The 27,911-nt window shown below is 35.0% G+C and overlaps 1 protein-coding gene, 1 long non-coding RNA gene and 1 pseudogene across 5 annotated transcripts; all 3 read left to right on the forward strand.

Moving 5' to 3' along the window:
• Positions 1–571: 571 nt before the first annotated feature.
• Positions 572–11,970, forward strand: LOC137834431 (LRR receptor-like serine/threonine-protein kinase IOS1; annotated as a pseudogene).
• A 4,264-nt stretch (positions 11,971–16,234) lies between these two features.
• Positions 16,235–20,115, forward strand: LOC137835889 (LRR receptor-like serine/threonine-protein kinase IOS1). Of its 3 annotated transcripts, none has more exons than XM_090302075.1 (12): positions 16,235–16,428; positions 16,511–16,983; positions 17,064–17,202; positions 17,380–17,451; positions 17,571–17,642; positions 17,722–17,790; positions 18,081–18,258; positions 18,363–18,593; positions 18,682–18,808; positions 18,986–19,054; positions 19,126–19,315; positions 19,409–20,115. In XM_090302075.1, exons 1-12 carry the CDS (start codon positions 16,250–16,252, stop codon positions 19,821–19,823), a joined length of 2,214 nt encoding a protein of 737 aa, XP_090158201.1. In that variant the 5' UTR covers positions 16,235–16,249; the 3' UTR covers positions 19,824–20,115. The 3 variants fall into 3 exon arrangements, with proteins under 3 accessions (XP_090158201.1, XP_068500733.2, XP_090158200.1); XM_068644632.2 differs by having other exon boundaries at positions 18,081–18,247; positions 18,346–18,593; XM_090302074.1 differs by having other exon boundaries at positions 18,081–18,247; positions 18,358–18,593.
• Positions 20,116–24,429: 4,314 nt separating this feature from the next.
• On the forward strand, positions 24,430–26,125 carry LOC137835891 (uncharacterized). 2 transcript variants are annotated; one of them, XR_011085165.2, is made up of 4 exons: positions 24,430–25,188; positions 25,298–25,362; positions 25,528–25,599; positions 25,679–26,125. It is a non-coding gene; the product is annotated as an uncharacterized LOC137835891 (long non-coding RNA). The 2 variants fall into 2 exon arrangements; XR_011085164.2 differs by having other exon boundaries at positions 25,298–25,599.
• The last annotated feature ends 1,786 nt before the right edge of the window (positions 26,126–27,911 follow it).

The raw sequence follows: 27,911 nt of genomic DNA on the forward strand, positions 1-27,911 counted from the left end.
GGCATATGAGTGAGAAAGCACTCCAGATGCTCGCTAAAAATCACTTGTAAAATATAAAGGGTCAACTCTTGGAATCTTGTACTAATAGCACTTATGGTAAACAATGCAAAGTCAGTTTTCAGAGATCAGGTGATCTCTCAAGGAGACAAGAAGTACTTGAACTTGTACATACAGATGTCTGTGCACCATCTGAAAAATCTCTTGGTGGAGCCTACTACTTTGTCACATTTATTGATGATCACTCAAGAAGAGTATAGGTGTACTTGCTGAAAACCAAAGATCAGGTACTGTCAACATTTAAAGAATTTCATGCTCTAGTGGAGCGTGAAACTGGGAAAAAACTTAAATGTTTGAAAGCCGACAATGGTGGAGAGTACTATAGTCCTTTTGAAGCCTATTGCAATATGTATGACATTAGAATGATAAAGACACCACCAAAGACTCCTCAACTGAATGGAGTAGTTGAAATGATGAATTGTACTATTGAAGAGAAAGTCAGATGCATGTTACAAGGTGCTAACCTCCCCAAGTCTTTTTGAGTATGCGATGAATCGATATAAATGAATTTTATATGGGCATCAATCATTGTTACAAAGTGTAAAACATAACGACTATTTATTTAATGCGTTTTTATGGTCGGTCACAATTATGATGGCCAAAATATTCCACCTCAGTTTGATCTTCTTCTGGGAGCTAACCTGTGGGATACAGTGATTATAGAAAAGGCATCCATTACCCGAAACAAGGAGATCATACATGTACCTTTACAGGATTTCGTACAAATCTGTCTGGTTAACACAGGAAATGGTACACCATTTATAACAGCCATTGAATTGAGAACTTTGAAAAATGATATATACGTCACTGAATCGGGATCACTGGAACGTTACCTGCGGCGCGATTTGGGTTCTAACACAATCTACAGGTGAAATCATAGTTATGGATTAAATCTTTTTCTGCATTAAAAGATTGATGGACTCTATTGTACTTTTCTGATTTTCTCACAGGTACCCGGTTGATATTTATGATCGTTTCTGGTTTACCCGTGACTTCCAGGAAGATTGGACAAACCTAAGTGCTTCGATTCCAGATGATTCTTTCAATCAGGGCGATTACCAACTGAGAGCTATTATCATGAGCACCGCAGTTAGACCGGCAAATGATAGTGCTCCGTTGGTAATAAGCTGGGAGCCACAAGATGAAACTGATGAATTCTATGTTTACATGCACTTCACAGAGATTCAAGAGTTAACCACCAATCAGACAAGACAATTCAACATCATGAGGAACGGTGAATTATGGATTCCAAATTTTTCTCCACGATACCTGTTCGTCGACACTTTATATGTCAGTGGAAAAGAAATTAAATATTCCCTCGTGAGGACCGGAAATTCAACCCTGCCTCCCATCATCAGTGCCCTTGAAATTTACACAGTAATAGACTTACAGAAACCTCAAACACTCCAAGGAGATGGTATTTTTCATTTTTTAAATCCATTTATTTGGTTTTCACTATTGTACATGACCTTAACTACCTTCAACCCATCTTTTGCATTGAAAAAAAGTTGATGCGATTACAAGCATCAAGTCAGTTTATGGAGTGAAAAGCGATTGGCAAGGTGATCCATGCGCCCCTGCAGCCCACTTGTGGGATGGTTTGAACTGTACTTATGGCGACAATGAGTTCCCAAGAATCACAACTTTGTAAGTCTTGCTGCCCAAATTTCTACTATTGCTTGATAAAACTGAGATGATATTGTATATAAATACAACTATTGATTGAGCAAAACAGGAATTTATCTTCGAGTGGATTGTCAGGAAAGATAGACCCTTCAGTCTCAATGCTCACCATGTTGGAGAAGCTGTGAGTTTTTTTTTGTTTTGTTTTTTCTTTTATTTCACCATGAAGTACATGAGACCAGAAGAATATCTTGTTTTAAATCTTCTTATTAATTATCCTAACCACTTATCTGTAAGATATTCTTTTGACTTTAGGCACATGTGTCAAGATTTAAACATACTTAGTATAGCCAAGCTATTTGTTTTCCAGAGATTTATCTAACAATAACTTAAATGGTGAAGTTCCTGATTTTCTGATTCAGTTGCAACACTTGAAGATCTTGTAAGTTACTTCATTTACTGGAACACTATATGTTATTCTCTGTATCAGATAATAGAAAACACTATATATGTTATCCTCTGTGTCATATAATAGAAAAGGATATTGTTTTTAGAAACTTGGAGAAGAATAACCTCTCCGGTTCAATTCCCTCTGCACTTGTTGAGAAATCTGAGGAAGGTTCTCTCACCCTAAGGTATGAATCAAACTAAAAAGTCTCAAATTCATAATATGGTTATTTATGAGGATGACTGTTAATTACTTATACTTAAGGCATTGTTTGAGATTCATTTATACATGATCACCAAATTTCTATGCACAAGCAAAAGAAATTGAAGTATGTAATTAAATTATGGATTACTTGTAAGGTTTAGTGAAACTTGAAATAATTTTTCTGTGATTTCCATGCCAGTGTGGGTCAAAATCCATATCTATGTGAATCTGGTCAATGCAAGGAGACGAAAAAGAAAAACACTGTTATACCCATAGTAGCATCAATTTGTGGGGTATTATTAATTCTTCTAATAGCCGTTGCAATATTATTGTGGACTCTTAAAAGGAGAAAACGCAAAGGTTAGACTACTATAATTAGACTCATAATTTTAATTTAAAAGTTGCCAAAAGATATTCAATCTTGACCCATTAAAGTTCAAAACTGTTAAACAGCTTTGACCTTATATCAACGTGGGATGGCACCGGAATCCACAGAACAAGACGATTCTTTACATCAACTCAAAAACAAATATATTCATACTCTGATATAGTTAGAATCACCAACAAATTCAATACAATTGTTGGTAAAGGTGGGTTTGGAACAGTTTATCTGGGTTATATTGATGACACTCCCGTGGCAGTGAAAATGTTTTCTCCTTCATCACTTCATGGTTATCGACAATTTCAAGCAGAAGTGAGTTATTTATAATTATTCAACATGTTTATGAGGTGAAAAGTAACAATATATGTTTAAACTTGGCTGGTTTTGATTTCCAGGTTAAAACTCTAATGAGGGTTCACCATGCAAATCTCACCTCCCTTTTTGGTTATTGTAATGAAGGAGATTATAAGGGTCTCATATATGAGTACATGGCTAACGGAGACTTACAAGAACATCTGTCTGGTTAGTTCCTCAATGAAATTAATTTCTTGTTAACAATTTGTGTAGATCAATTCAAAAGTAGTTTTATATTCTGAAACGCTGGACATGAAAATTAGTCAATTAAAATGAACATTGCAATTTATAAGGCTTGGTGTGAGAGATAGTGGGTAAGGCTAACTTCTTCACAACTCTTGTACTAGCTACATTAGTGCAACTACCCCCATCCACTATTAAAGAACATAACTTGTCATTAATGAGACACCTTGTATGAAAAATATATTTTTGTGTTTCATCAAAAGGTTTTGAAAGTTGACCAAGCATACGTCTCACTACTAACAAGTCACCTTCATGTGGACTTTCGCTCTCATACTCACTTGGAGACCTAGGAGGTGTGGATGATATAGAGTTTGCAGATTCATGTTCACTCACCACTTCCCCATTAACATTTATCATCATATTTCTTTTAGAAGGACAAGTAGCCGCTATGTGACCATATCCTAAACATTTAAAACACTTTTTACTTGAAGATTTGGTTGGTGATTTATGATAAGTGGAAGGCTTAGAATCCTTAGCTTTAGAAGATGAATCTTTAGAAGGGAACTTTGAAAAAGATTTGTTTTTATTTTTCCAAGAGTTGTTGTAGTAACCATCATGAGTAGAATTTTTGAAAGCCATTTTCCTTGCAATTTGATTTTCAACCTTGATGGCAAGGTGAACTAAGGTTTGTAAAGATGAATACTCTTGAAGTTCTACAACATCTTGTATATCCCTTCGAAGACCACTTATAAATCTAGCAATCTTTGCTTTCTCACTTTCATCTAAATTTATTTTAAGCATAAGCGTCTCTAATTCTTTGAAATAACTATCCACACTTAGCATGCCTTGGTGAAGCCGTTGGAGCTTCAACATTAGGTCTTTCCTAAAGTGTGGTGGAACGAACCTATCGCGCATAAGCATCCCAGGAGTCCACGTGAGGCCTCATTCTAAGTCCAATGTCCATGAGTGTCTTATGCCACCATTGTAAAACATAGTCTAGAAATTCTATAGTGGCTAGATGTACCCTTTGGTCTTCTTTGACCTTATACACATAAAAAATTTGCTCATATTTTGCTTCCCACCCCAAGTACACATTAGGATCTCCTTCCCCACTAAAGGGAGGTAATTTTACATAGGGTAAGTAAAGCTTTTCTTCATGGTGCCTTCTTTCTCTATGATGATGACGGTGGTGTTGATGGGTTTGGTGGTACCGTCCTCCATCCGATTCTTCTTCACGGCCAAGATGATTAGAAGCACTTCTTGAAGGACTTCTATGTGAATGGTGTAAAAAAACAGACACTCACTCACACTTGAATTTCTCTAAAAGAAATACTCTTCTTTGTAATTTTTCTTTGTTGTATTTCTTTCTGTGGTGCATCTTACAAATGAGAGAACATCCTTTTTATAGGCTTTAGGAAGCTCTTCTAGAAAGATCTACATTATGACCTTAAAATCCCACTAACAACATAATTAAAATCTCACTTACAACTTTTGACCTTTCACCTATCCAAACCCTCATTCTATAATATTCTAGTAACTTCTAATTTTAAAACCCACAAACTAACATTTAAAGTTTATTCAACAAAACTCCCCCATAAACTTAAATGTTTATACCATCCATCATGCCAATCATCTTCTTGTATTTGTCGAAAAGTACTTTCGGTAGCGGTTTTGTGAAGATATCCGCAACTTGATCCTGACTTGCCACATGCACCAATTCCACACTTCCTTTCTTCACATGATCACGGATAAAGTGAAAACGAACGTCAATGTGTTTGCTTCTTTCATGGTTCACTGGGTTCTTTGCCAACTCAATTGCTGATTTGTTGTCAACTTGAATCACAGTTGCATCTAGTTGCTTTAGCTCCATCTTACTCAACAAGTTTCTCAGCCATATCGCATGACATACACACCAAGATGCTGCCACATATTCAGCTTCACACGTCGATAGCGTCACGATCGGTTGCTTCTTTGAAAGCCAAGAAAATGTTGTGTTGCCCATAAAGAATACATATCCTGATGTACTTTTCCGATCATCTATGTCTCCGCACCAATCGCTGTCAGAGTAACCCACCAACTTGTAATCTTCTGCTTTTGAGTAGAACAATCTGAGTGATACAGTACCTTGGATGTACCGTAGGACTCGCTTCAACGCCTTCCAATGTGAGTAAACCGGTTCCTCCATGAATCGACTTATGATGCCGACACTTAATGAAAGATTTGGCCTTGTGCATGTGAGATAACGAAGGCTTCCTACCAAACTCCGGTATCTACTTGCATCGACACGTTCTCCTCCATCGAACTTTGAGAGTTTTGCACCTGGTTCCATTGGTATTGATACTGGGTTGCAATTTTCCATCTTGTACTTCTTCAAAATCTCCTTTGCATATTTCTCCTGTGATACAAAAATACCTGTCTCTTTTTGTCTAACTTCCAAGCCAAGGAAAAACTTCATCAATCCCAAATCTATCATCTCGAATTCTCGTCTCATTGTATCCTTAAACTCTTCTATCATCTCATTATTGTTACCCATAAAAATGAGATCATCAACATAAAGAGCAAAAAATATCATGTTACCTCCACTGTTCTTTGCGAAAAGAGCATGCTCGTAAGGACATTGCTTGAACTCGTTCTCCTTGAAGTATGTATCGATACGAGTATTCCATGCCCGCGGTGCTTGCTTCAACCCGTAAAGTGCCTTCTTCAATTTTAGCACCTTCTTCTCCTCTCCGATTTTCATGTACCCAGGTGGTTGTTCGATGTAGACTTCTTCTTCAAGCACACCATTCAAGAATGCTGACTTGACATCCATTTGAAATATCGGCCATTTAAATTGAGCCGCTTGGAAAATGAGCAATCGAATTGTCTCCATTCTTACATCGGGAGCAAACACCTCATCGTAGTCAATTCCCTCCTTTTGTTTGTATCCCTTCACAACGAGTCGCGCCTTGTACCTCTCTATCTCGCCTTGAGCATTCATCTTTTTCTTGAATATCCACTTCACACCAATGGACTGACTTCCCTCTGACAATTCTGTTAGCTCCCATGTGTTGTTGCGGTCAATTGCTTTAATCTCCTCATCCATGGCAGTTTGCCACTTCTTGTCTTGCACCGCCTCTTCAAAGCTGATATTTTCAGCATCTGCCAAAAGACATACTAGATGTACCTCATTTGTCGAATCATACAAATCATGCAAACTTCGAATTTTAGGTTGTCGTGGTTCATCTTCATCATCGGTTGTTTCGAAATTTATACTTGTCGGTGATGATTCTCCAACTTCAATCATAACTTCTGAAGAATTGTTCCAATCCCACTCGCTTGCTTCATTTATTTGCACATCACGACTCACCATCACCTTCTTGCGTATCGGGTCAAGGAGCTTGTATCCTTTTGTCTTCTCATCATACCCAATAAAAACATACCTTTTGCTTTTGTCTTCGAGCTTCGTTCTTCGTTGATCTGGTACGTGTGCATAAGCCACACTACCAAACACTTTGAGATGAGAAACTGTTGGCTTTTGTCCGCTCCATGCCTCTTGTGGTGTTTGATCATCTAACTTCACATGTGGACATCGATTTTGCACATAGATGGCGCATTGCACAGCTTCCGCCCAAAATTCCTTTGGCATCTTTTTGCTCTTAAGCATTGATCGAACCATGTCGAGAATGGTCCGATTCTTCCTCTTGGCCACACCATTTTGTTGAGGAGTGTATGGTGCAGTTAGAAATCGCCTTATGCCTTACTCCTCGCAATACTCCATGAAAGTCGTTGAAGTATACTCGCCACCTCTATCAGATCGTACAGCTTTGATCTGTTTATCAGTTGTCCTCTCCACCATCACCTTGAACTTTTTGAACACCTCAAATGCCTCGGATTTTTCTTTCAGAAAGTAAACCCAAGTTTTCCGTGAGAAATCATCAATGAAGGTAATGAAATACCTTTTACCGCTGAAGGAATCTGGAGTAATTGGTCCACATATGTCGGTATGAATCAATTCGAGAGGTTGCTTAGCCCAATATTGAGCCTTCTTTGGAAACGAGGTTCTCACATGCTTGCTGAGCACACATTCTTCACAAAATTTTCCCTCGTAGTCCATGTTGGGTAGCCCGTGCACCATATTCTTCTTCGCTAACTCTTTTAGTCCACCATGATGTAGGTGACCAAAACGGAGATGCCACAACGATGCCTTATCTTCTATGTTGACTTGCAAACATTTTTCTCGTATGCTTCTCAACTTCAGCTTGTACATCCGACTTCTTTCCATCTCAATTCGAGCAACCAAACGCCCTTGCTTGTTCTTCAAGTGTAGGAGTCGATCTTTCAAAAATATCGAGTAACCTTTCTCCGTGAGTTGCCCCATACTCAAAATGTTGGTCTTGAGGTCTGGTACGTAATAAACATCTTGGAGTGACCCAATTAAGCCATCCTTTTGTAAGTAGCAAACCGTACCTCGCCCTTTGACCTCCACCTTTGATGCATCTCCAAATGAAACATGACCATCTTCAATCTTTTGCATATCTTTGAATAGGTACTCGTGACCGCACATATGGTTGCTTGCTCCAGAGTCGAGGTACCACAGAGTGTCATTGTTAATGTTGACTTCATCTTGAGCCATCAAGAGAACACCTTCATTCGTTTCGACTTCCAAGGCTAGGTTGGTTGTTTCTTCTATCTTTATATCAGCACGACAATCTTTTGCAAAATGCCCCACTTTACCACAATTCTAACATTTGTCAGAGTTACAATCCTTCGCATAGTGACCATATTTGTGACATTTGTAGCACTCGATGTTGGAATAATTCGATCGGCCGCCTCTTCCTCTACCACGTCCTCTTCCACGCCAATTTGGTTGGCTCGACTATTCCTTCTCCTTATAGTACCCTTCATGGTTGCTGCCTTTTCCACCACGACCGTTTCCACGACTTCCACGACCACGCCCTCTATATTGAGAATTTTGATGATAAAGTACCTTTTCGTCTTTGATTGAGGCCTTGGTTTGAAGTGCTTGCTCGAGTGTTTCCTCCTTCTTCTTCTTCTTTCGTTGCTCGTGTGCCTCGAGAGAACCGGCAAGCTCGTCGACTGTGACCATCGCAAGGTTCTTTGACTCTTCTATCGCGCACACAATACTCTCAAAATAGTCTGTTAATGTTCTCAAAATCTTCTCCACAACTCGTGCATCGGTCAGAGTTTCACCGTTTCGGTTGAGTTGATTCACCACAGTCTGTACACGCGTGATGTAGTCAGATACGCTTTCTGACTCCATCATCTTCATGTTCTCCAACTCGCCACGCAGAGTTTGTAGACGCACTTGCTTAACTCGGTCAACTCCTTTGAACACCTTCTCCAATATGTCCCATGCTTCCTTTGAAGTGGACGCACCAGCAATCTTCTCAAAAATTGCCTCATCAACAGCTCTATACAACATGTGCAAAGCTACCTTATCTTTCGATCACATCTCTTTCAATGCCTTGGTTTGAGCTGCCGTATAACCCGTGGTATTGGTAGGTTCTTCAAAACCTTCTTCGACCACCTCCCATGAATCCTGAGAACCGAGAAGAGCTTTCATTTGAATGCTCCAGTTGTCATATCTGGTCGCCTTTGTTAACCGTGGTAGCGGTATTTGACCCGTCACATTCGCCATTGGCTCTTGATACCAAATTGTAAAAAAACAGACACTCACTCACACTTGAATTTCTCTAAAAGAAATACTCTTCTTTGTAATTTTTCTTTGTTGTATTTCTTTCTGTGGTGCATCTTACAAATGAGAGAACATCCTTTTTATAGGCTTTTAGGAAGCTCTTCTAGAAAGATCTACATTATGACCTTAAAATCCCACTAACAACATAATTAAAATCCCACTTACAACTTTTGACCTTTCACCTATCCAAACCCTCATTCTATAATATTCTAGTAACTTCTAATTTTAAAACCCACAAACTAACATTTAAAGTTTATTCAACAAATGGCGCCTTCCATGTGCAGAATTGTTGGATGTTGCATGATTTTTTTCAAGCCTTTGCGACCTTGTTTCTAATTTTCTTATGGCTTCATCTTTTTGTGCAATGGTCTTTTTGGCATCCTTCAATTCACCTTTAATGTATGCTTTTGGTGGAAAGTTAGACTCGGATGAACCACTACTTGAATAATGCTCCATTTTAATAACAAAACAGTACACAAATGAACAAACAATTAAGGAAAACAAAGTTAGTAAAACAAGGGGAAAATGACAAAGATGCTTGCGGTTTTGTGACAAAATTTGCACTCAAATCACTCCAAAAAGAATTCAATTCTCTTCCAAGCTAATCTTGTGGTTTGGTGATTTTCAAGTGAAATATGTCAAAGCACTCACCCACTTTATCCAAGAGCATCCACCAGAAAACTTAAAGAACAATAAAAGACAAGCAAGAAAATGTGTAAACAAGAAAGGCTATATCAAAAGGAATACAAGATATATGACAAACTTAAAGAATAGTGAAGAAAAGACAAGCAAGAAAAATAAGGTACTCAATTAAAGGATGGCACACAAAAGAAACCTAAAGAAAAGCACTAGAGCAGATGAAGAAAACAAAAACAATGCTACTGGAATTTTTTTTTTTTAAAACTGTGCGTGAATTAAAATATTTACCTGTAACTGTAGAAAGCGAACTGGAATGTGAAACTTTAACCACTGGAAATTCTAGATGTTATCTAAAAATTGGCACTGGAATTACACAAAAACAGTAAGCCAATTAATTGTGATAAATTTTGCAAAATCACTGTCAGATTACTGTATTTTTTTCGCCAGAATTACACACTGGACGTATTTCATTTATCATTTTTTTTGTACTTGGAATTTTGATGTACTTCTTTTTTATAAAACTTTGAAGAACTCAAATCCAGAATTTCAGAAATTTCCAGTAAGCAAAGAAATTGCAATAAATCGAAACAGTCAGCACGTTTTTAAGAAAACAGAGAAAACTTAACTGGAATGAAAAACATAATTAAGAACTTTAAAAGACATAATAGAAGTGATGTTTAAGAACTTGTATAGGTCTATTACACAAGTATGAACTCAAAACTAAAAAGAAAAAGCACCAAAGGATCAAGAAAACAAACACATAAATCTGTACTCAACACAAAATCAAGAAACCAAAATTATCAAAAAAATGACTACATAGAATTGATAACATTTTTGGAGAAACATGACTTTGACAAAACTAAGAAGGATATGAAAAATCAAAATGACACAAACACAATGTAATAAGAACAAGAAAACAACAAGAAATACTAAAAAATAAACCTAAAACAGAAAGATAAAGACAAGAATGTAAAGTTCTTTAATTAAAAGTGCCAAAACAACTCAAACATTCACAAGAACACACCTAAGACTCATGATACCACATGATATGATTCCAATAACATGATATGGATATAGAATGAAAGGGTAACTCTAAAACAGCAAGTAAACCCCAAGAACTACTCAAGAACAGTTCAGGAACCACAAGAACAGTGCTAAGAACAGCAAGTTAATGCAGCATACAAAGGATCTACCGAATGAAATGAGCTAAACAACAAAACCCATGGAAAGGACTTTGAAAACAACAAGATTATCACATGTAATTGGATACCTAAAATGGACGAACCAAGAACAGAAAGGAAACAATCAAATTGCACTGATTAAAGAAGAAATAAAGTGCAGAAAAAGAAAGGGAAAACAGCAAAGAACAGATTGCACCGAATGGAATAGGAAACACAAGCAAGAAACACAAGAATGGAAGAAAACGGAAGATGGAAAGAAAGGGCTTCTCCATGAGTTTGGTCTTCTTGTTCTTGAATGTTGGCTTCCTTTTCATCTTGATTTGCATCATAAGTATATAGAAAGTTACAGAAGTTGTTTTATGCAGGTAAACACAGCAAATCAAAGTTCTTTAGCTGGGAAGAGAGACTTCGTATAGCAATGGATGCAGCCCTAGGTGAGGAAGAAAAGTTGAAATTATGTTTTTTGTGAACTCTCTTTTTCCCTCTCAAAATATTTGCAATAAATCTAATATCAGGATTGGAGTATCTTCAAACTGGATGCAACCCTCCTATAATCCATAGAGACATAAAATCTACAAACATCTTGTTGGATGAAAAGTTCCAAGCAAAGTTATCTGATTTTGGTCTATCCAAAGTTATCCCAATTGATGAGGTAACTCATGTGTCAACTGTTGTTGCTGGTACTCCTGGTTATCTAGACCCCGAGTAAGCACTTCAATTGTAGTGATAGTTTATATTATACGTGGATATTTGAACTATGATAAATTGGGTTACATGATTGTCTTGCAGGTACTACATATCCAATAGATTGACACAGAAAAGTGATGTTTATAGCTTTGGAGTTGTTCTTTTGGAAATCATCACTTATCAACCTGTAATAGAGGGGAATGAAAAAAGGAGTCACATCATTGAACGGGTTAGATCACTGATTGAAAAAGGGGATATCAAGGCCATTGTTGACTCAAGGTTAGAGGGAGATTTTGACATTAATTCAGCTTGGAAAGCTGTACAGATAGCAATGGCATGTGTTTCATTAAATCCCAGTGAAAGGCCAATGATGACGATGATAGTGACTGAACTAAAGGAGACTTTAGCAACCCAAATAGCACGAACTAAACTCATTCCTGCTCATCTATCAACAGATTCAATTGAACCGCTCACCGTGAATCTGGACACTGAATTCACTCCTCTGGGGAGGTAAAATACAAACCAAATAATATAATGTAATAAAAGGAAGTGATCTTATTACTTAAGATAATTGCATCCTTTTTTATTCTTCAATGTTTATTGGACTAAATGAATTTCAATTGAGATTTTTAATGTAAAATGTGTTCCTTTCTTTAATGTTTCTCTAATCAACCTGTGAATTGCTCCAGACTACAACGACTAAAAGTAGAAGAATAAATAATTTTTTAGTGAAATGTGAACCTATATGAAGAAATAATTTTTTAGTGAAATACTTTTTTACTTTTTTTTTATCGGCAAAGAATAAAATTAAATTAAGAGGGATACTTTACAACCCTTATACAAGAACCAACATCTGTACGAAAATCAAAGGCAACCAAAATAACTGTCACAATCATGAACAGAACATGTATTTGAGTAGGCCATTGCTGTTATACAATCCCAAAACTGGAGCTTGCTGTTCTGCATAACAGCACAACTGCTGCTCCCTTTATATAACTCCAAAACTGCATCCCTTTTTCTACATTGGTTGGGTCTGCATCATTCCATAAGGAAGGCCAGCAGCTTCATGACCAATGCACTTTCTTAATCCTTGTTGCAGCTCACTCAACAAATTCACAATCAACATGTGCTAGTTATTACTCTTTAGTGTACCAGTACTAAACTGTGTAAATCAAAGAAGCAGCCTAGCTGCCACTGTAGCATCTTATACCTGACCCTGCACCAAAAGATGGTTTTGCATTTTCCTAAAAACAAGATCACACATGATTATGCAGCACATATCTGCATAACATCCCTTTCCTCACATTATCTTCCATTGGAGTTGCTATGTTGGTGAGACCACCTGTCGGCTAGCTTTGATACTTAGTGCTCAAAGATTGTGATACCTCCCTAGCCCCTACTTCTCTATCAGCAGTTTAGAATTGTGATCACAAACAGAATTAGGATTTTGACAAACCTCTGCCCGTGATAAAAGCTTCATCTTTGTACTTCACAAAACAAGTTTTCACCCTGGATACCTTACTGCAGCCCTTCTCAAAAACATAGTATACATTCATATGTATATATTCTGAATTTGTTGTGAATGTGATACCTCTAGTTTAATTATTATATGTTTCATTCTTAGACAAAGAATATGATCTTATTGTTTTTTTTTTCTTTCATATATGACAACGTATATTCATATTAAATAAAAGCTAGTTGTTATAATCCCATGACCTTTTCCACTGCACCGTAGTCCTAAGATTAGGAAATTAATTATTTTCCACTTATTAATGTTGTTTATTTATAGACATGCTCCATTATTATTCTATGAGATTGCTTTATACTTATTCCAACATTCTTGATATATTTTAAAATCCGTTTTCTTGCTGATTTTTGGAAATATTTAGATAATTCCCCCTTAACCTCATAGATATTAATTATTTTTATTAGATTCTTAATTATATCATTCTTTAATCTATCTATAAAGCTTATGAAAGATCGAACTTAACAAGTCGACTTATGTTACTGGTATGCACTAATATTTAATGTAAATCTTAGCACAATTATACATTTGAAATTTTTGACTTTGTATAAAATAAATTGAAATGTTATTTTCAACAACAAATTGTGGTGTTTATTTTTTTTATACTCATCATTTACACGTTACGATAATAGAAGATAAAAAAAGATTATACAAATTTTTGTATGAAATGTTGTATTTTTATCATTTCCAGATACAATGACATTGCTGCACATATGTAGTTCCATTATATCTAAATAACCAGACGGAACCGGAACACAGGTTAATTAAGATGTGTGTTGTTCTCAAATGGATTGAGATTAAAAGAATGATTAACTTTTTTTTATCAGTCGGTCTATTTCTACATTACAAGAAAATCATGAAATAAAAATCAATTTTAGAGACACAAAATAATTAGTTACTACAATGACTAGATTAAAGACCATTTTAGAAACTAAAAAATACTTTTGCTTTCTAAATTAGTTTCTATCATTATTAAATGGTTTTTAAATTGGTATCTAATTAGTTACCAAAATTTTTGCTACCAAATTTAGAATCTAAATAATTGGTAGTTAAAACTTTGATAACTAATTAGATACCAATTTAAAAACTATTTAATATCATGCTAAATTATATTGTAGTCAGAAATATTATAAAAGTGAACGAGATTCTTAAGAACTCAGCAATCAGTTTCTTTTTTAATTTATATCAGTGCAGCATTATAAGTTGATAATGAAAAGACGAGTTTGATTTTTCTTATTACCTTCAACAAACCAAAGTAAGAATTTCTAAAAAAGCTATTGGCAAGGATAAAATTTCTAAAGGCGTAACGTATATAAAAGGTTCAGAACACACAAATGGAAAAAATTCTTGTTGATTAAATACCCCTTTTTTAATATAATTAATGTGGATTTAATTTTTCAATGTAATATTAATTATTATTTTTAAGCATATATTTCTAATCATTTTCTTAAAATGTTTATGTTATGATACGTATTTTCCGTCAAAGAAGATTTATAATAAAGATAACTTTATTAGTATTTTTGGTTAGGAGCACATTTATTCTGATAGGTAGAGATTATTTTTTAAGATGCATCCATTGGTATTAATTGCAATTTACATTGTTTGACCAGATGTAGTATTAATTTTATGATGAGTGACAACTGATGAAAATGACAGGAAATTCTAAGTAAGCAAGTGGATATTATAAAGAAGTTAGAAAGAATAATTTGACTAAAGTTGAAAGGGACAAAAGAAATTAAGAAATATGTACGAGGAACATGTTATATGTGAATATCAGTAAATAAGAGTTGTAAGACATATTATACAAGATAATAATACACATTTTTAACACAAACACTCTGTAACATGTCTCGAATCATAATGACAATGAACAAGATTTCTTCTTCTATTTTTAACATTTTTTTCTCTTCAGCAGTTATTCCTTTCTTCTAAGATTATATCTTTTACCTTAATAATATGTTATCTTTAGTATATAAGGACGTGCATAACACAATTAGTAAATAGCTAGATTTTTTTTTAAAGTTGGTAAGTTGTAGTGCATGCAAAGTCAAATTGAGAGAACGATTAACATCTTAAAATCATCAGAATGATTCTACTGGGTGAGTTTGTACAAATGATATTCTAAACCACAAAGGTTAAGTCTCGTTCCTTCATCTCAGAATGACATGATACTAAACTCAGCCATTGGCCACCACAAAGGTTAAGTCTCTTTCCTTCATCTCAGAATGACATGATACTAAACTCAGCCATTGGCCATGCCCGGTTGGATCAGAGAGTGTTGTATGGTTATCTTAATTTTTTTTTATATGGATTGGATCATTGCTGAAGTGGTTCATATGTATATATTGTTTCTTGCTGATAAAAAAGAAATAGTTAAATCAGAGAAGTAGAGGAATTCATCATGAAACAAAGGCTGGATTCAAAAGCCTTCCATCTTTGTAACATACACATCATATTACATACATAAGCATTTTATTGTTAATTTAATATCTGTTAATTAAGAAGCATCATGGTTATATGATTGACAGTGAATGCAGTATTATTTTTAAGACAAGTACATGAGTGACAAGTGATGAATATGACAGGAAATTCTAAGTAAGAAAGTGGATGTCCCATTGACCACGTCGCCCGAACACAAACAAAGTTCCTTTTGTAATACAAGTCACAAAAGTAACAAGCCAAGCTCATATATATGTATCATAGTCTACTTCAAAACCAGAAAGCAGAAGGTGATTAAAAATGGGAATGTCATCGATTTTCGTAGGAGCTCTAGTTCTTGTCATTCTGATTCAAGCTAAGGGCCAACCAGGTTTGTTATCAAATTAAAACATGAATTTTCATTAGACCATTATCCTTTCATAAAAGTTTAGCTCAAGTCTCAAGTGCCATGCATATTTTGCATGTTTATGTTTTAGGATTCATCAGCATAGATTGCGGAGCCGAAGCAGGTGTGAACTATACCGAGCCATCATTGGACATAAATTATGTTTCGGATGCAAATTTCATAAATACTGGTGTGAGAGGGATAATAACATCTGAAGAGACCAGCACACACACTCAACGACAGCTGTGGAGGCTGAGAAGCTTCCCCGAAGGAAAAAGGAACTGCTACAAAATAAGCGTCACAAGAGGCTCTAAGTATCTCGTCCGCACTGTTTTTCTGTATGGAAATTATGATGGCCGAAATATGCTACCACAGTTTGATCTACTTCTGGGAGCTAACCTGTGGGATACAGTCACTATAAAAAATGCATCCATTGACCAATCCATGGAAATCATACATGTATCTTCACTGGATTTCATACAAATCTGTCTGGTTTACACAGGCAATGGTACACCATTTATAACAGCCATAGAATTGAGGACTTTGAATAATGATACATACGTCACTCCAGGATCGCTGGAACGTTACATGCGGTGCGATTTGGGTTCTAACACAGTTTACAGGTGAAATCATAGTTATGGATTAAATATTTTTCTGCATTAAAAGATGGATTGATTGTGTTGTAATTTTCTGATTTTCTCACAGGTACGGGTATGATGATTATGATCGTATCTGGTCTACCTGTGACTTCAAGGAAAATTGGACACAGCTAAGTGTTTCGATTTCAGATGATTCTTTTGTTGAGAACGAGTACAAACCGGGAGCAACCATCATGAGCACCGCAGTTACACCAGCAAATGATAATGCGCCGTTGGTAATAAGGTGGGAGCCAGAACATGAAACTGATGAATTCTCTGTGTACATGCACTTCACGGAGCTTCAAGTGTTAACCACCAATCAGACAAGACAATTCAACATGAGCGGTGCATTATTTTTGCAAAATTATTCTCCGCCGTACATGCGCGTCTTCACGATATATAGCGTGTCAGCCCTCAGCGGAAAAGAAATTAAATTTTCCCTGGAGAGGACCGAAAATTCAACCCTACCTCCCATCATGAATGCCATTGAAATTTACAAAGTAAAACAATTTCATCAATCTGATACATTCCAAGGAGATGGTAAGCCACCAAACTATCATATTTTATATCCATTTCTTCTGTTTTTACAATTGTTTTGTTATGATTTGAAACATATATAGTTGATGCGATTACAAGCATAAAGTCAGTTTATGGAGTGAAAAGAGATTGGGAAGGTGATCCATGCGCCCCTGCAGCCTACTTGTGGGATGGTCTCAATTGTTCTTATCAAGGAATTGAGTCTCCAAGAATCACAACTTTGTAAGTCCTCATTCTCTTAATTATCAACATGTTATATTCTTCAATTATTTTTTTATTTAATTATAGTTTTTCAGACTTAATTGAAAATATTCATTTCTACCAGATAATTAAAACTTAATTAAGCCTTGTAATGCTATTGCACACAACTCTTTGTAATCATTTGGTTGTGCAAAACAGGAATTTATCTTCAAGTGGATTGCATGGAAAGATTGCCCCTTCAATTTCAAATCTCACCATGCTGGAGATATTGTGAGTTTCTCTGTTTCACCTGGTCCATACATGTGTCAAATCTGTCGGAACTCTTTTATTTTTTCATACATGTGTCAAGATTTCAACATACTTAAAAGCGGAAGTAATTTGGTTTCCAGGGATTTATCAAACAATAGCTTAAACGGTGAAATTCCTGATTTTCTGTCACAACTGCAACACTTAAAGATCTTGTAAGTTCCTTCAGTGGTTGTTGCTGATATCATCTGTATCAAAATATAGAAATTATATTATATTTCCTATTCTTTGCAGAAACTTGGAGAAGAATAACCTCTCTGGTTTAATTCCACCAGCACTTAATAAAGATTCCCTCTTACTACGGTATACATCTTATTCAGAATTCTCAAATTTAAAATGGCTTTTAAATAAATCATCTTTACCCCGCATTTGTAGTCATCTATCACAACTGCTGTTTATATATATATCTTCCTCTGTGTACGACTTTCACACCCATGGCCTATAAAATTGAATTTGGAACTCTTTTTAGTATACATGTTAAATAAGGGTGTGGTACCACTTCATCCACTGAATATCTCGGCATAAGGAACACGAATTGAAGTATCTATAGAAAATTTGTATGACTTGTAAGACTTACTGTGAATTTGTCGCAGTGTCGACCAAAATCCATATTTATGTGAAGCTGATCAAAGCAACAAGAAGAAAAAAAAGAAACACAATAGCATTGCTACACCCATAGTAGCATCAGTTGGCGGGGTTTTGATCCTTTTGGTAGTAGTGGCAGCCATGTTGTGGACCGCTAAAAGAAGAAAAGCCAAAGGTGATGATGCAGTTATTAAGATTCGTAATTTTTGTTGATAATTTTCCAATCGAATTCAAACGTTAGTTTTTAAGAAACTTGTGCATGACATTCAACAGCTTTGATGTTAGAAAAGGATCAAAGTGCCATATCACCGCAATACACTGAACAAAATGATTCATCACTTCGATTTCAAAAGCAAATATATTCATACTCTGATATCGTTAAAATCACCAACAATTTCACTACAATTGTTGGTAAAGGAGGATTTGGAACAGTTTATCTGGGCTATATAGAAGACACTCCAGTTGCAGTGAAAATGCTTTCCCCATCCTCTGTTCATGGTTATCAACAATTTCAAGCAGAGGTAGGCTTTTTAATCACATTACACCAAGTTCCTAAGCTCAGCAATAACTATACAAGGTTAAAAAAATTGTTGACATTTTGATTTACAGGTTAAACTTCTTATGAGAGTTCATCACAAAAGTTTGACCTCCCTTGTTGGTTACTGTAATGAAGGAACCAATAAGGGTCTCGTATACGAGTACATGGCCAACGGAAACTTACAAGAACATCTCTCTGGTTAGCTCCAAAAAAATTAATTTCCTTTTTAAAATCTGTGCAATAAATTTCCAAACTAATTTTTTTTCTAAAACACTGGATATGGATATTTCCTTATTGGACAATTGTGCAAGTCATATGACTAACCTTTAGTGAAACAAAAATATGTACAGAAAGTTATAGAACTTGATTATGCAGGTAAACGAAGCCAAAGAAATTTCTTGAACTGGGAAAAGAGACTTCGAATCGCAGTGGATGCAGCCTTAGGTAAAAAAGTACAGCGATAATATTCTTTTCTTAATTCTTCATTTCCTCTCTTAATATACTTTTGGCCTCAGGATTGGAGTATCTGCAAAATGGTTGTAAGCCACCAATATTCCACAGAGATGTAAAATCTACAAACATCTTGTTGAATGAACACCTCCATGCAAAATTATCTGATTTTGGTCTGTCCAAAGCTGTCCTAACAGATGGGGGAACTCATGTGTCAACTGTCATTGCTGGTACTCCTGGTTATCTAGACCCTGAGTGAGTGTCTTGGACAATATAGCAATTCTATATGAATGTTTATGTTCACAAACTTCTGACAGAAAATAAATTGAGTTACATTCTGTGTTACAGATACTACCTAACCAGTAGATTAACAGAGAAGAGCGACGTTTATAGCTTTGGCGTTGTGCTTCTAGAGATAATCACGGGGCAACCAGTGATAGCGAAGAATGAAGAAAAAAGTCACATAAGTGAATGGGTTAGGTCCTTGATTGGGAAAGGTGATATCAATGCTATTGTTGACTCAAGGTTAGAAGGAGAGTTTGATAGTAACTCAGTTTGGAAAGCAGTAGAAATAGCAACGGCATGTGTATCTCCAAATCCCAACAGAAGGCCAATCATAAGTGTGGTAGTGAGTGAACTGAATGAGTCTTTATCTTTAGCAACGGAATTAGCTCAAACTAAATATAGAAGCACTGATACAAGTGATCCAGTTAAACGGGTCACCATGAATCTGAATATAGAATCTCTTCCCCGTGCCAGGTAACCGGTTGCCCAAAGAAAGATGCCTATAGTCATATAGTAACGTACGACTTAAGATTGCTTGAAGATGAACATTGGTGAGTGAAATGGAGTGTGCAAATAGGAGAAAGATAAATAAATAATCAGGAGTGAATTTCAATGTATAATTATTTACCATTGCTGTTGTTTTTACTGGTGTTCTTATTTGAAAGAATGTAGTTTCATCTTCTAAAAAGATATATCGTTTGTAACTTGGTCTTTGTAAAAATTATTTCTTATAAAAAAAAGCAAGAAACGACTGTAATTACAAAATACTCAAGGCTATATTTTGTTTTGTATATAAATTAGCCTACTGAGTTGAGTTGGCATGCTTCAGCTGTTAGTGATGCAGATTGTGTTAAGCCCAAACACGGATACGGGCACGGATACGATACGGACACGGACATGAAGATACGGCTAAACTGAAAATTATAGGACATGGGACACGGCTATATATAAATTAAAATGTAGTAATATATTTTGTTATATGAAAAACAATCAAGAAAAACATAATGTTTAACTTTTACTTTTTGAAGATTTTAATATTTTGTTTAGATTTTATCAGATTTTATCTGAGATTTAGTGTGGAAGAGAAGAGGTCTTTAAAACACTGAACTGCATTTTTTTTTAGCTTTTCTAACGTGTCCAAGGAGGGAAACGTGCCTCCTCCGACGTATTCAGAAAGAGGGCCGTTTCCGGCCCAATAAAAAGCGTCTGACACCGTGTCGGGCACGCTTCCGCCGTGTGTCCGCAGTGTATCGGAAACACCGACGGCTTATTTTTTGCTGTATCCGAGCTTCACAACCGCTGTGGCACTTCTAACCAGCAGTATCAACCAGAATTGGCAGAGGACCTGTAGGTTGGTGTTCTATGGGTTGTTTTCTGCTGCATTAGGTTGATGGAAGTTTGAAGGCAATATGAAGGTTAAGCTAAGAAGAAGGGAAGGCCCTCTTTTTTACGGCTTTGATGGTTTATGCAGTTCCACTCAAAATTTAATGATTATTTTAAAATTTTAAACTTTTCAAAGTAATTATTTATTAAAAATAAATTATTCTATTAAAAAATTATAACAAATGAGTTTCTCTTCTCCAACTAAAAATCATAAATTGTGAATTTTATAAGTTCATACAACAAATAATTCTAATAAATATTGGTATATCAATCAATATTATAAATTAAGATTTTAAATATATATTTTTTTAAGTAATAAATAATACAAGATTTTAAATATATTTAATCATCACTAAGTTATTACTATATATAATTATTATGTTAATTATATTTCAATCATAATATATTATTTTCTAATGTATATTGATATTTATTAAAATGAATTATAAATTGATACTGACAATATAAGTGTGTGAATAATAACATTTTTTATTCAATTTTTAATATTAATCATAACTATATGTAAATGATAAAAATAAAAAATTGGATAGACAGACATGATAACTCTAGTATTTCTATTAATATTTATTAATTTAAGGAATTGATAATGATACCTATTTTTATCCTAATTAAGTAATATAATTTTAAGTTTGGTAGCTTTGAATACTTTGAGTTTAGAACTATATTGCTCTTTAAATTCCTATGAGCTTATGCCTTTAAATCTTTAGTACAAATTAATAACAACTCATATTGACTAAATGCATGCAAATTTTTTGGAAAACTATATTTAAACTTTTCAATTTTACTACTTCTAGAATTTGGTTCAGTTGACAAAGAGTTAAGAGTTATAAAAATGAATATAATGAATTAGTCTCACCCTAAAAGAATTGACTTAGGCCTAAAAAATAAAACTTAGTATGTGTTCTAATTGACTAAACTCATTTTTTTTTCATCAAAGATGTCTTGTAATAGATACTTAAATTGCATTTGCACTTTTTTTATCAGTGATTGAGCATTATGACAGGGAGTGTCAACGCTTAGAAATGTAAGCTACGAATTTTTTCTTATGTTATACTTCTCTATTTTTTTATCAGCAAAGATAAATTAATATAATAGAGCATTTCAGGGTTTCAAAAGCCTTCCATCATTCTAATAAATGTAAATCTTTCTACCACAAAAAAACATGGACATTTTCTTCTTGATTTAATATTCGTTTACATCCATCGATTGCTATGTTTTTTATTACTTTATTTCCATTTACAATATATATTGATTGACCGACCAGTGAATGTTGAACAATTTTATTGATTCAGACGCAGGTGCATGAGAGATAAGTGATGAACATGACAGGAATTTCAAAGTAAATCAAGTGGATGCTGCAATATCAATACTTTCAACAAAATCGACAAAAACAACCATGTCAAAATTCAGCATGGCAAAAATAAAATAAAGGATGGTCTTGGAATTTTGAATTTAAGGTTTTTCACTGTAGCACTGCTGGGTAAGTGGATTTGGCGTCTGGAGACTGAGAAGGATGGTCTGTGGAAAGAAATTCTTGAATCTAAATACGGAGGTTGGAGAAATTTGCAAGAACAAAGAAGTAATGCTAAGGATTCCAGCTGGTGGAGAGACTTGAAGGGGGTTGGGGGATGGAGGATTGGAGTAAATCCTTTGAGAATTGTTGCGAGTGGAGAGTGGGAGACGGGAAGGATATTTTGTTTTGGAAAGATGTTTGGGTGGGCAACGAAGATTTGAGAAGTAAATTCCCAAGATTGTTCTCTTTGTGTGGTAATAAAGAAGGTAGTTTACAGTCTTGTGGAGAGTGGGTTAATGATAGATGGGAGTGGAAGTTAATTTGGAGGAGAGGTCTGTTTGATTGGGAAATATGCCAGGAAGTCCGGCTGTTACAAGAAGTGCATGGAAAGACCCCTATCTTGAATTCTGCAGATAGTCGAGTTTGGAAGGCTGGCAAGGATAGTGGTTTTTCGGTAAAATCTGCCTATGATCTTTTAAGAGGCCCTGTTGAGGGAAAAAATGTGTTTGTCTTCCTTTGGAAGACTACTGCTTTGCCCTCAGCACAAATTATCGCTTGGAGGGTGTTGATTAATTCGATTGCCACAAAAGCTAACTTGGAGAGACGTGGGGTTTTGGTGGATACCAATCTATGTAGTTTTTGCAGGATGGCTGTGGAGTCGACAAAACACATGTTTTTTTGACTGCAGGATAGCTTGGTTAGTCTGGAATCAGTGCTATACATGGTTAGGGATTGCGTCGGTTGACCATGTTGTCCCAACAGCTCACTTCTTGCATTTTAGTTTGCTAAATTCTCCTGTCCAGGTAGTTTGGAATTGTGTTTGGATAGCTGTAGTTAGTGAATTATGGAAGCACAGGAATAAACATATTTTCCAAGGAGGGGTGATAAAGGCTTGGTCTTAGGTAACTTCTAAAACTGTTTCTGCTAGTTTTACTGGTGCATTGATCCTAAAGCTGATATGTTTTCAATAAAGTGAGCTTTTATAAGAGTTACTCCTTCGGTTGGGTTATTTGTTGTTCTTTTTGCCCCTTGTTATGGTTGCAAAGAGATTGTATTGGGTTTGGTTTTGAGTTTGTACGGGTTAGATTTGAATTTGTACGGGTTAGTCTTGAATTGGTACGGGTTAGTCTTGAAAGTGAACGGACTATACGGGTTTTAAGTGGTAGATTTGTTTGTCTCTCTATTTGTTGGTTTGAGAGACCAGAGAAATTGTCTCATAGTTTTTAGGTATGTATAAGGGTTGAACCACCCTAAATGATTCCTGTTATTTAATCCTTTTTGTTGATAAAAAATAAAATAAAATAAAACATTTTAATTCTTTTTTTTTTTGTCATACCCTCTTCTTGTTTTGAAAAAAAATGCGTTTTTCTATGTGAAATTTGTTGAATTACAAAGACTCCTTCTCTCTGCCTTTTTCTTTTTTTCTTCTGTTTCTTTCTCTTGCGTGGCGATGTTCGATATGTCGAAACTCTTCTAAGTAGAATTGTTGAAAAGAATTTACAATTCAAGATATTTTAATTTTTTTTAAATGAATTTTTTTGGTAAAGTGTGGAAGGAGAAGTAAGGAAAGATCTTATTTCGGTTTTGTCGTGGCTCAAGGGAAATAATTATAATTAAGATGTGTGTAAATTATAATTACGTAACATGATAATTTTTTATCTGTTTTATTAAAAAAAATAGAATGAAATAAAGGTTGAGACACCCTAAAGTGCCTTATTTTATTTTATTTATTCTTTGTTAAAAGACAGTGATTCAATGAGACCGGTAGATGAACTATGTAACAGTAATAGAAACTAATTTAGAAACCACAATATTTTTTTTAGTTTTTAAAATGGTCTCTAATTTAGTTACTATTGTAACTAATTATTTTAATCTCTAAAAAATAGTTTCTTTAATCATTTTGTTGTAGTGCAAATTGATAGACGATTTAAAAAATTAGACAATCTAACACTTCTAGACGATCTAAGAAAATTAAACTTAAATTTTATCTAAACCAAATCTTCACGGCGGTAAGCAAGTGGATATCCCTGTTTAGACTTTCCTCGACGTTGACATTGACCACGTCGCCCGAACACAAACATAGTTCCTTTTGTAGTACAACTCACAACACCAACTGAATATATATGCGTCATAGTCTACTTCAAAGCCACAAAGCTTCAAAGCCAGAAAACAGAAGGTGATGGAAAATGGGAATGTCATGGACTTTCCTAGGAGCTATAGTTCTTGTCATTCTGATTCAAGCAGGTATGAGTATGTTTCATTATGAGAAATACAATCGCTGAAGGCCATGATAGACTACGGAAAATGTATAAGATCTTACCATTCCAGATTCAATCAGGTACTGAATCGTCTTCTCAATTTGTCTCATGTCAACTCGTCCACATGAATAAAGATACTTGTTAAGAAGATCACCATGCCGATTTTCTTCAGCAGTTCATGCCCTTGTCCAGACTAGCGCCTGTTTCATCACGAACTCCATCCAATGTAACATTGTTTGGTAAGTAGGAGGGGCTTCCTCTGTGATCATGTCTCCAACCAGAACAACAAAGTAATCATCTGGAATCTGGAACAACCACAACAACAGAATCATATCACGAGACACAAATAGATCAAAAGTCGTGGGTATTGTGGTAGTCTGGACAAACTGCTGAAGAAAATCGACATGGTGATCTTCTTAACAAGTATCTTTACTTATGTGGACGAGTTGACATGAGACAAATTAAGAAGACGATTCAGTACCTAATTGGATCTTGAATGGTAAGATCTTATACATCTTATAGTTGATGCGATTACAACTTACAAGCATCAAGTCAGTCTATGGAGTGAAAAGAGATTGGGAAGGTGATCCATGCGCCCCTGCAGCCTACTTGTGGGATGGTCTCAATTGTTCTTATTACGGAATTGAGTCTCCAAGAATCACAACTTTGTAAGTCCTCATTCTCATAATTATCACTACATCTTATATTCTTCAATCATTTTTCAACTTAATTGAAAGCTATTGCACATAATTGTAATTATTTAGTTGTGCAAAACAGGAATTTATCTTCAAGCGGATTGCATGGAAAGATTGACCCTTCAATTTCACCATGCTTGAGATGTTGTGAGTTTCTCTGTTTCACCTGGTCTAATGAATCATGAGACCAGAAAAACAAAACATAATTTATATCCTTTATTCATTCAAAGATGTACTTATATCCTAAGAAGTCTTACAGCATATGTGTCAAGATTTGAACATATTTAAAAGAGGAAGTAATTTGGTTTCCAGGGATTTATCAAATAATAGCTTGAACGGTGAAATTCCTTATTTTCTGTCACAACTGCAACACTTAAAGATCTTGTAAGTTCCTTCCGTGGTTGTTCCTGATATCATCTGTATCAAAATATAGAAATTATATTATATTTCCTATTCTTTGCAGAATCTTGGAGAAGAATAACCTCTCTGGTTTAATTCTACCAGCACTAAATAAAGATTTCCTCTTACTACGTATGCATCTTATTCAGAATTCTCAAATTTAAAATGTCTTTATAGCTTTGGCGTTGTGCTTTTAGAGATAATCACAGGTCAACCAGTGATAGCGAAGAATGAGGAAAAAAATCACATGTGAATGGGTTAGGTCCTTGATTGGGAAAGGTGATATCAATGCTATTGTTGACTCAAGGTTAGAAGGAGAATTTGATAGTAACTCGGTATGGAAAGCAGTGGAGATAACAACGGCATGTGTATCTTCGATTTGCTGTTGTTTTTACTGGTGTTCTTATTTGAATGAATGCAGTTTCATCTTGTAAAAAAGATATATCGTTTGGTCTTTGTAAGAGTTATTTCTTATTAAAAAAAAGCAAGAAACGATTGTAATTACAAAATATACTCAAGGCAATATTTTGTTTTGTATATAAATTAGCCTACTGAATCAAATAGGGATACACATACACAGGTATATTTGTGCAGATAAATATGAAATTGAGAAGAACTTTCTACTGCTATTTAAAGAAATGATTAAACATGTATCTAAAAGGACCTATGGTGAAGTTCGTTCAAGCATCCCAAGTGTGTTGTATGTGTTGATCTTCAATCATTTTCAACGTTTTACCACAGCAACTTTCAATATAATATTTTAAATATAATTAAAGAAAATTGATAATTCCATTTAAGTTTTGTTTTCTTAAAAAAAATTGAGTTTTAGGTACAAAACAGTTTCACCAATGCTGGTGCAAAATTGAATAGGGATTGTGTTGGATTATACCTTACGCTTTTCTATGTGCTTTTTTATTAAATATGTTTTGGAGTAGTTTAACCAAAACAGAATAACTTGGTCTTAGCTAGAGGTTTGATAATGAGATCTATTTTTATCCTAATTAAGTAATACAATTTTAATTTTGGTAGCTTTGAATACCTTGAGTTTAAAATTATCTCTGCTCTTTAAATTCCTATGAGCTTATGCCTTTAAATCTTTAGTACAAATTAACAAGAACTCACATTTAACTAAATACATGCAAATCTCTTGGAAAACTATACTTGAACTTTCCAATTTTATTACTTCTAGGATTTGGTTCACTTGCCAAAAAGTACAAAAGTTAATAGTTATAAAAATAAATAATGAATTGGTCTCAACCTAAAAGAATTGACTTAGGCTTAAAGATAAATCAATATTGACTTAGTATGTCTTCTAATTGACTAAACTCATTTTTATTCATCAAATATGTCTTCTAATAGAAACTTAAATTGCATTAGCACTTTTTTTATCAGTTCATTGAGCATTATGGCAGGGAGTGTCAACGCTTAGAAATGTCAGCTACGAATCTTTCATATGTTGTATACGTCTATGCTTGAATTTTGCAAGGCAAGTGAGACATATATAAATTGCATGAGGATCATAAAACCCTATCTTTGAATTATTCTAAGCAGTGTTCTCTGAGCAAATAGGATTATTATAAGGCAATTGGCTGCATGCAATGCTAATTGTATCAGGCCTGTCAAGGGTTAATCTCAAACACAAACCGGGTCTCAAAAGCCTTCCATCATTCTAATAATGTAAATCTTTCTACCACAAAAAACATGGACATTTTCTTCTTGATTTAATACTCGTTGAGATCCATCGATTGGTAAGTTTTTAATTAGTTTATTTCCACTTACATTCTACAAAACCATCAACGATGACATTCTAGAAGCGGTTCAAAGATTTGAGAGTTACTCCCCGACCGAGTACAAGAAAGCGAGTACGGAAGGAAGGAGGAGGAGCGAAGGAGCAACCGAGAGACGAGAAACAATTGTTCAAGCCAGTAGTAGGTACTATCTAGGTGTTTTACAAATAAAATTAATAAATGTTTATTTTCTTATGAGATTATATTTTAGGGAAGTTAGACACATATCAGACATTTTAGGGGTGTACCAACCCGTTTACAAGTTTCAAAACCCTACCAACTAGCTTACAGGTCCAAAAAAGTTTAAACTAACACCTATAGCATGACAAATTGCGCAAGCTTAGGCTTCCTAACCAACATTAGAGTATAAGTAGCAGCAACTATGCACCACAACTTAACCGAACCCCTTACACAACCTTACAAAGCAAACCCAAACCTCTACCCTGCTGTCATGGATGGACCTAATCTGCTGCCACACTGCATAATTATGCAGAACATGACTGCAACCCA

Source organism: Phaseolus vulgaris, chromosome 5, assembly GCF_051622355.1.
Source record: "Phaseolus vulgaris cultivar YP4 chromosome 5, ASM5162235v1, whole genome shotgun sequence".
In the NCBI taxonomy this organism is placed as follows: domain Eukaryota; kingdom Viridiplantae; phylum Streptophyta; class Magnoliopsida; order Fabales; family Fabaceae; genus Phaseolus; species Phaseolus vulgaris.

Excerpts from the sequence above, each read along its gene's own strand:
- LOC137835889 (XM_068644632.2), top strand. The coding sequence starts at position 16,250 with ATGGAAATCATACATGTATCTTCACTGGATTTCATACAAATCTGTCTG. Across the intron at positions 17,791-18,080 it reads AAAGATTCCCTCTTACTACG|TGTCGACCAAAATCCATATT; the intron begins GTATACATCTTA and ends AATTTGTCGCAG. Across the intron at positions 19,055-19,125 it reads CGCAGTGGATGCAGCCTTAG|GATTGGAGTATCTGCAAAAT; the intron begins GTAAAAAAGTAC and ends TTTTGGCCTCAG.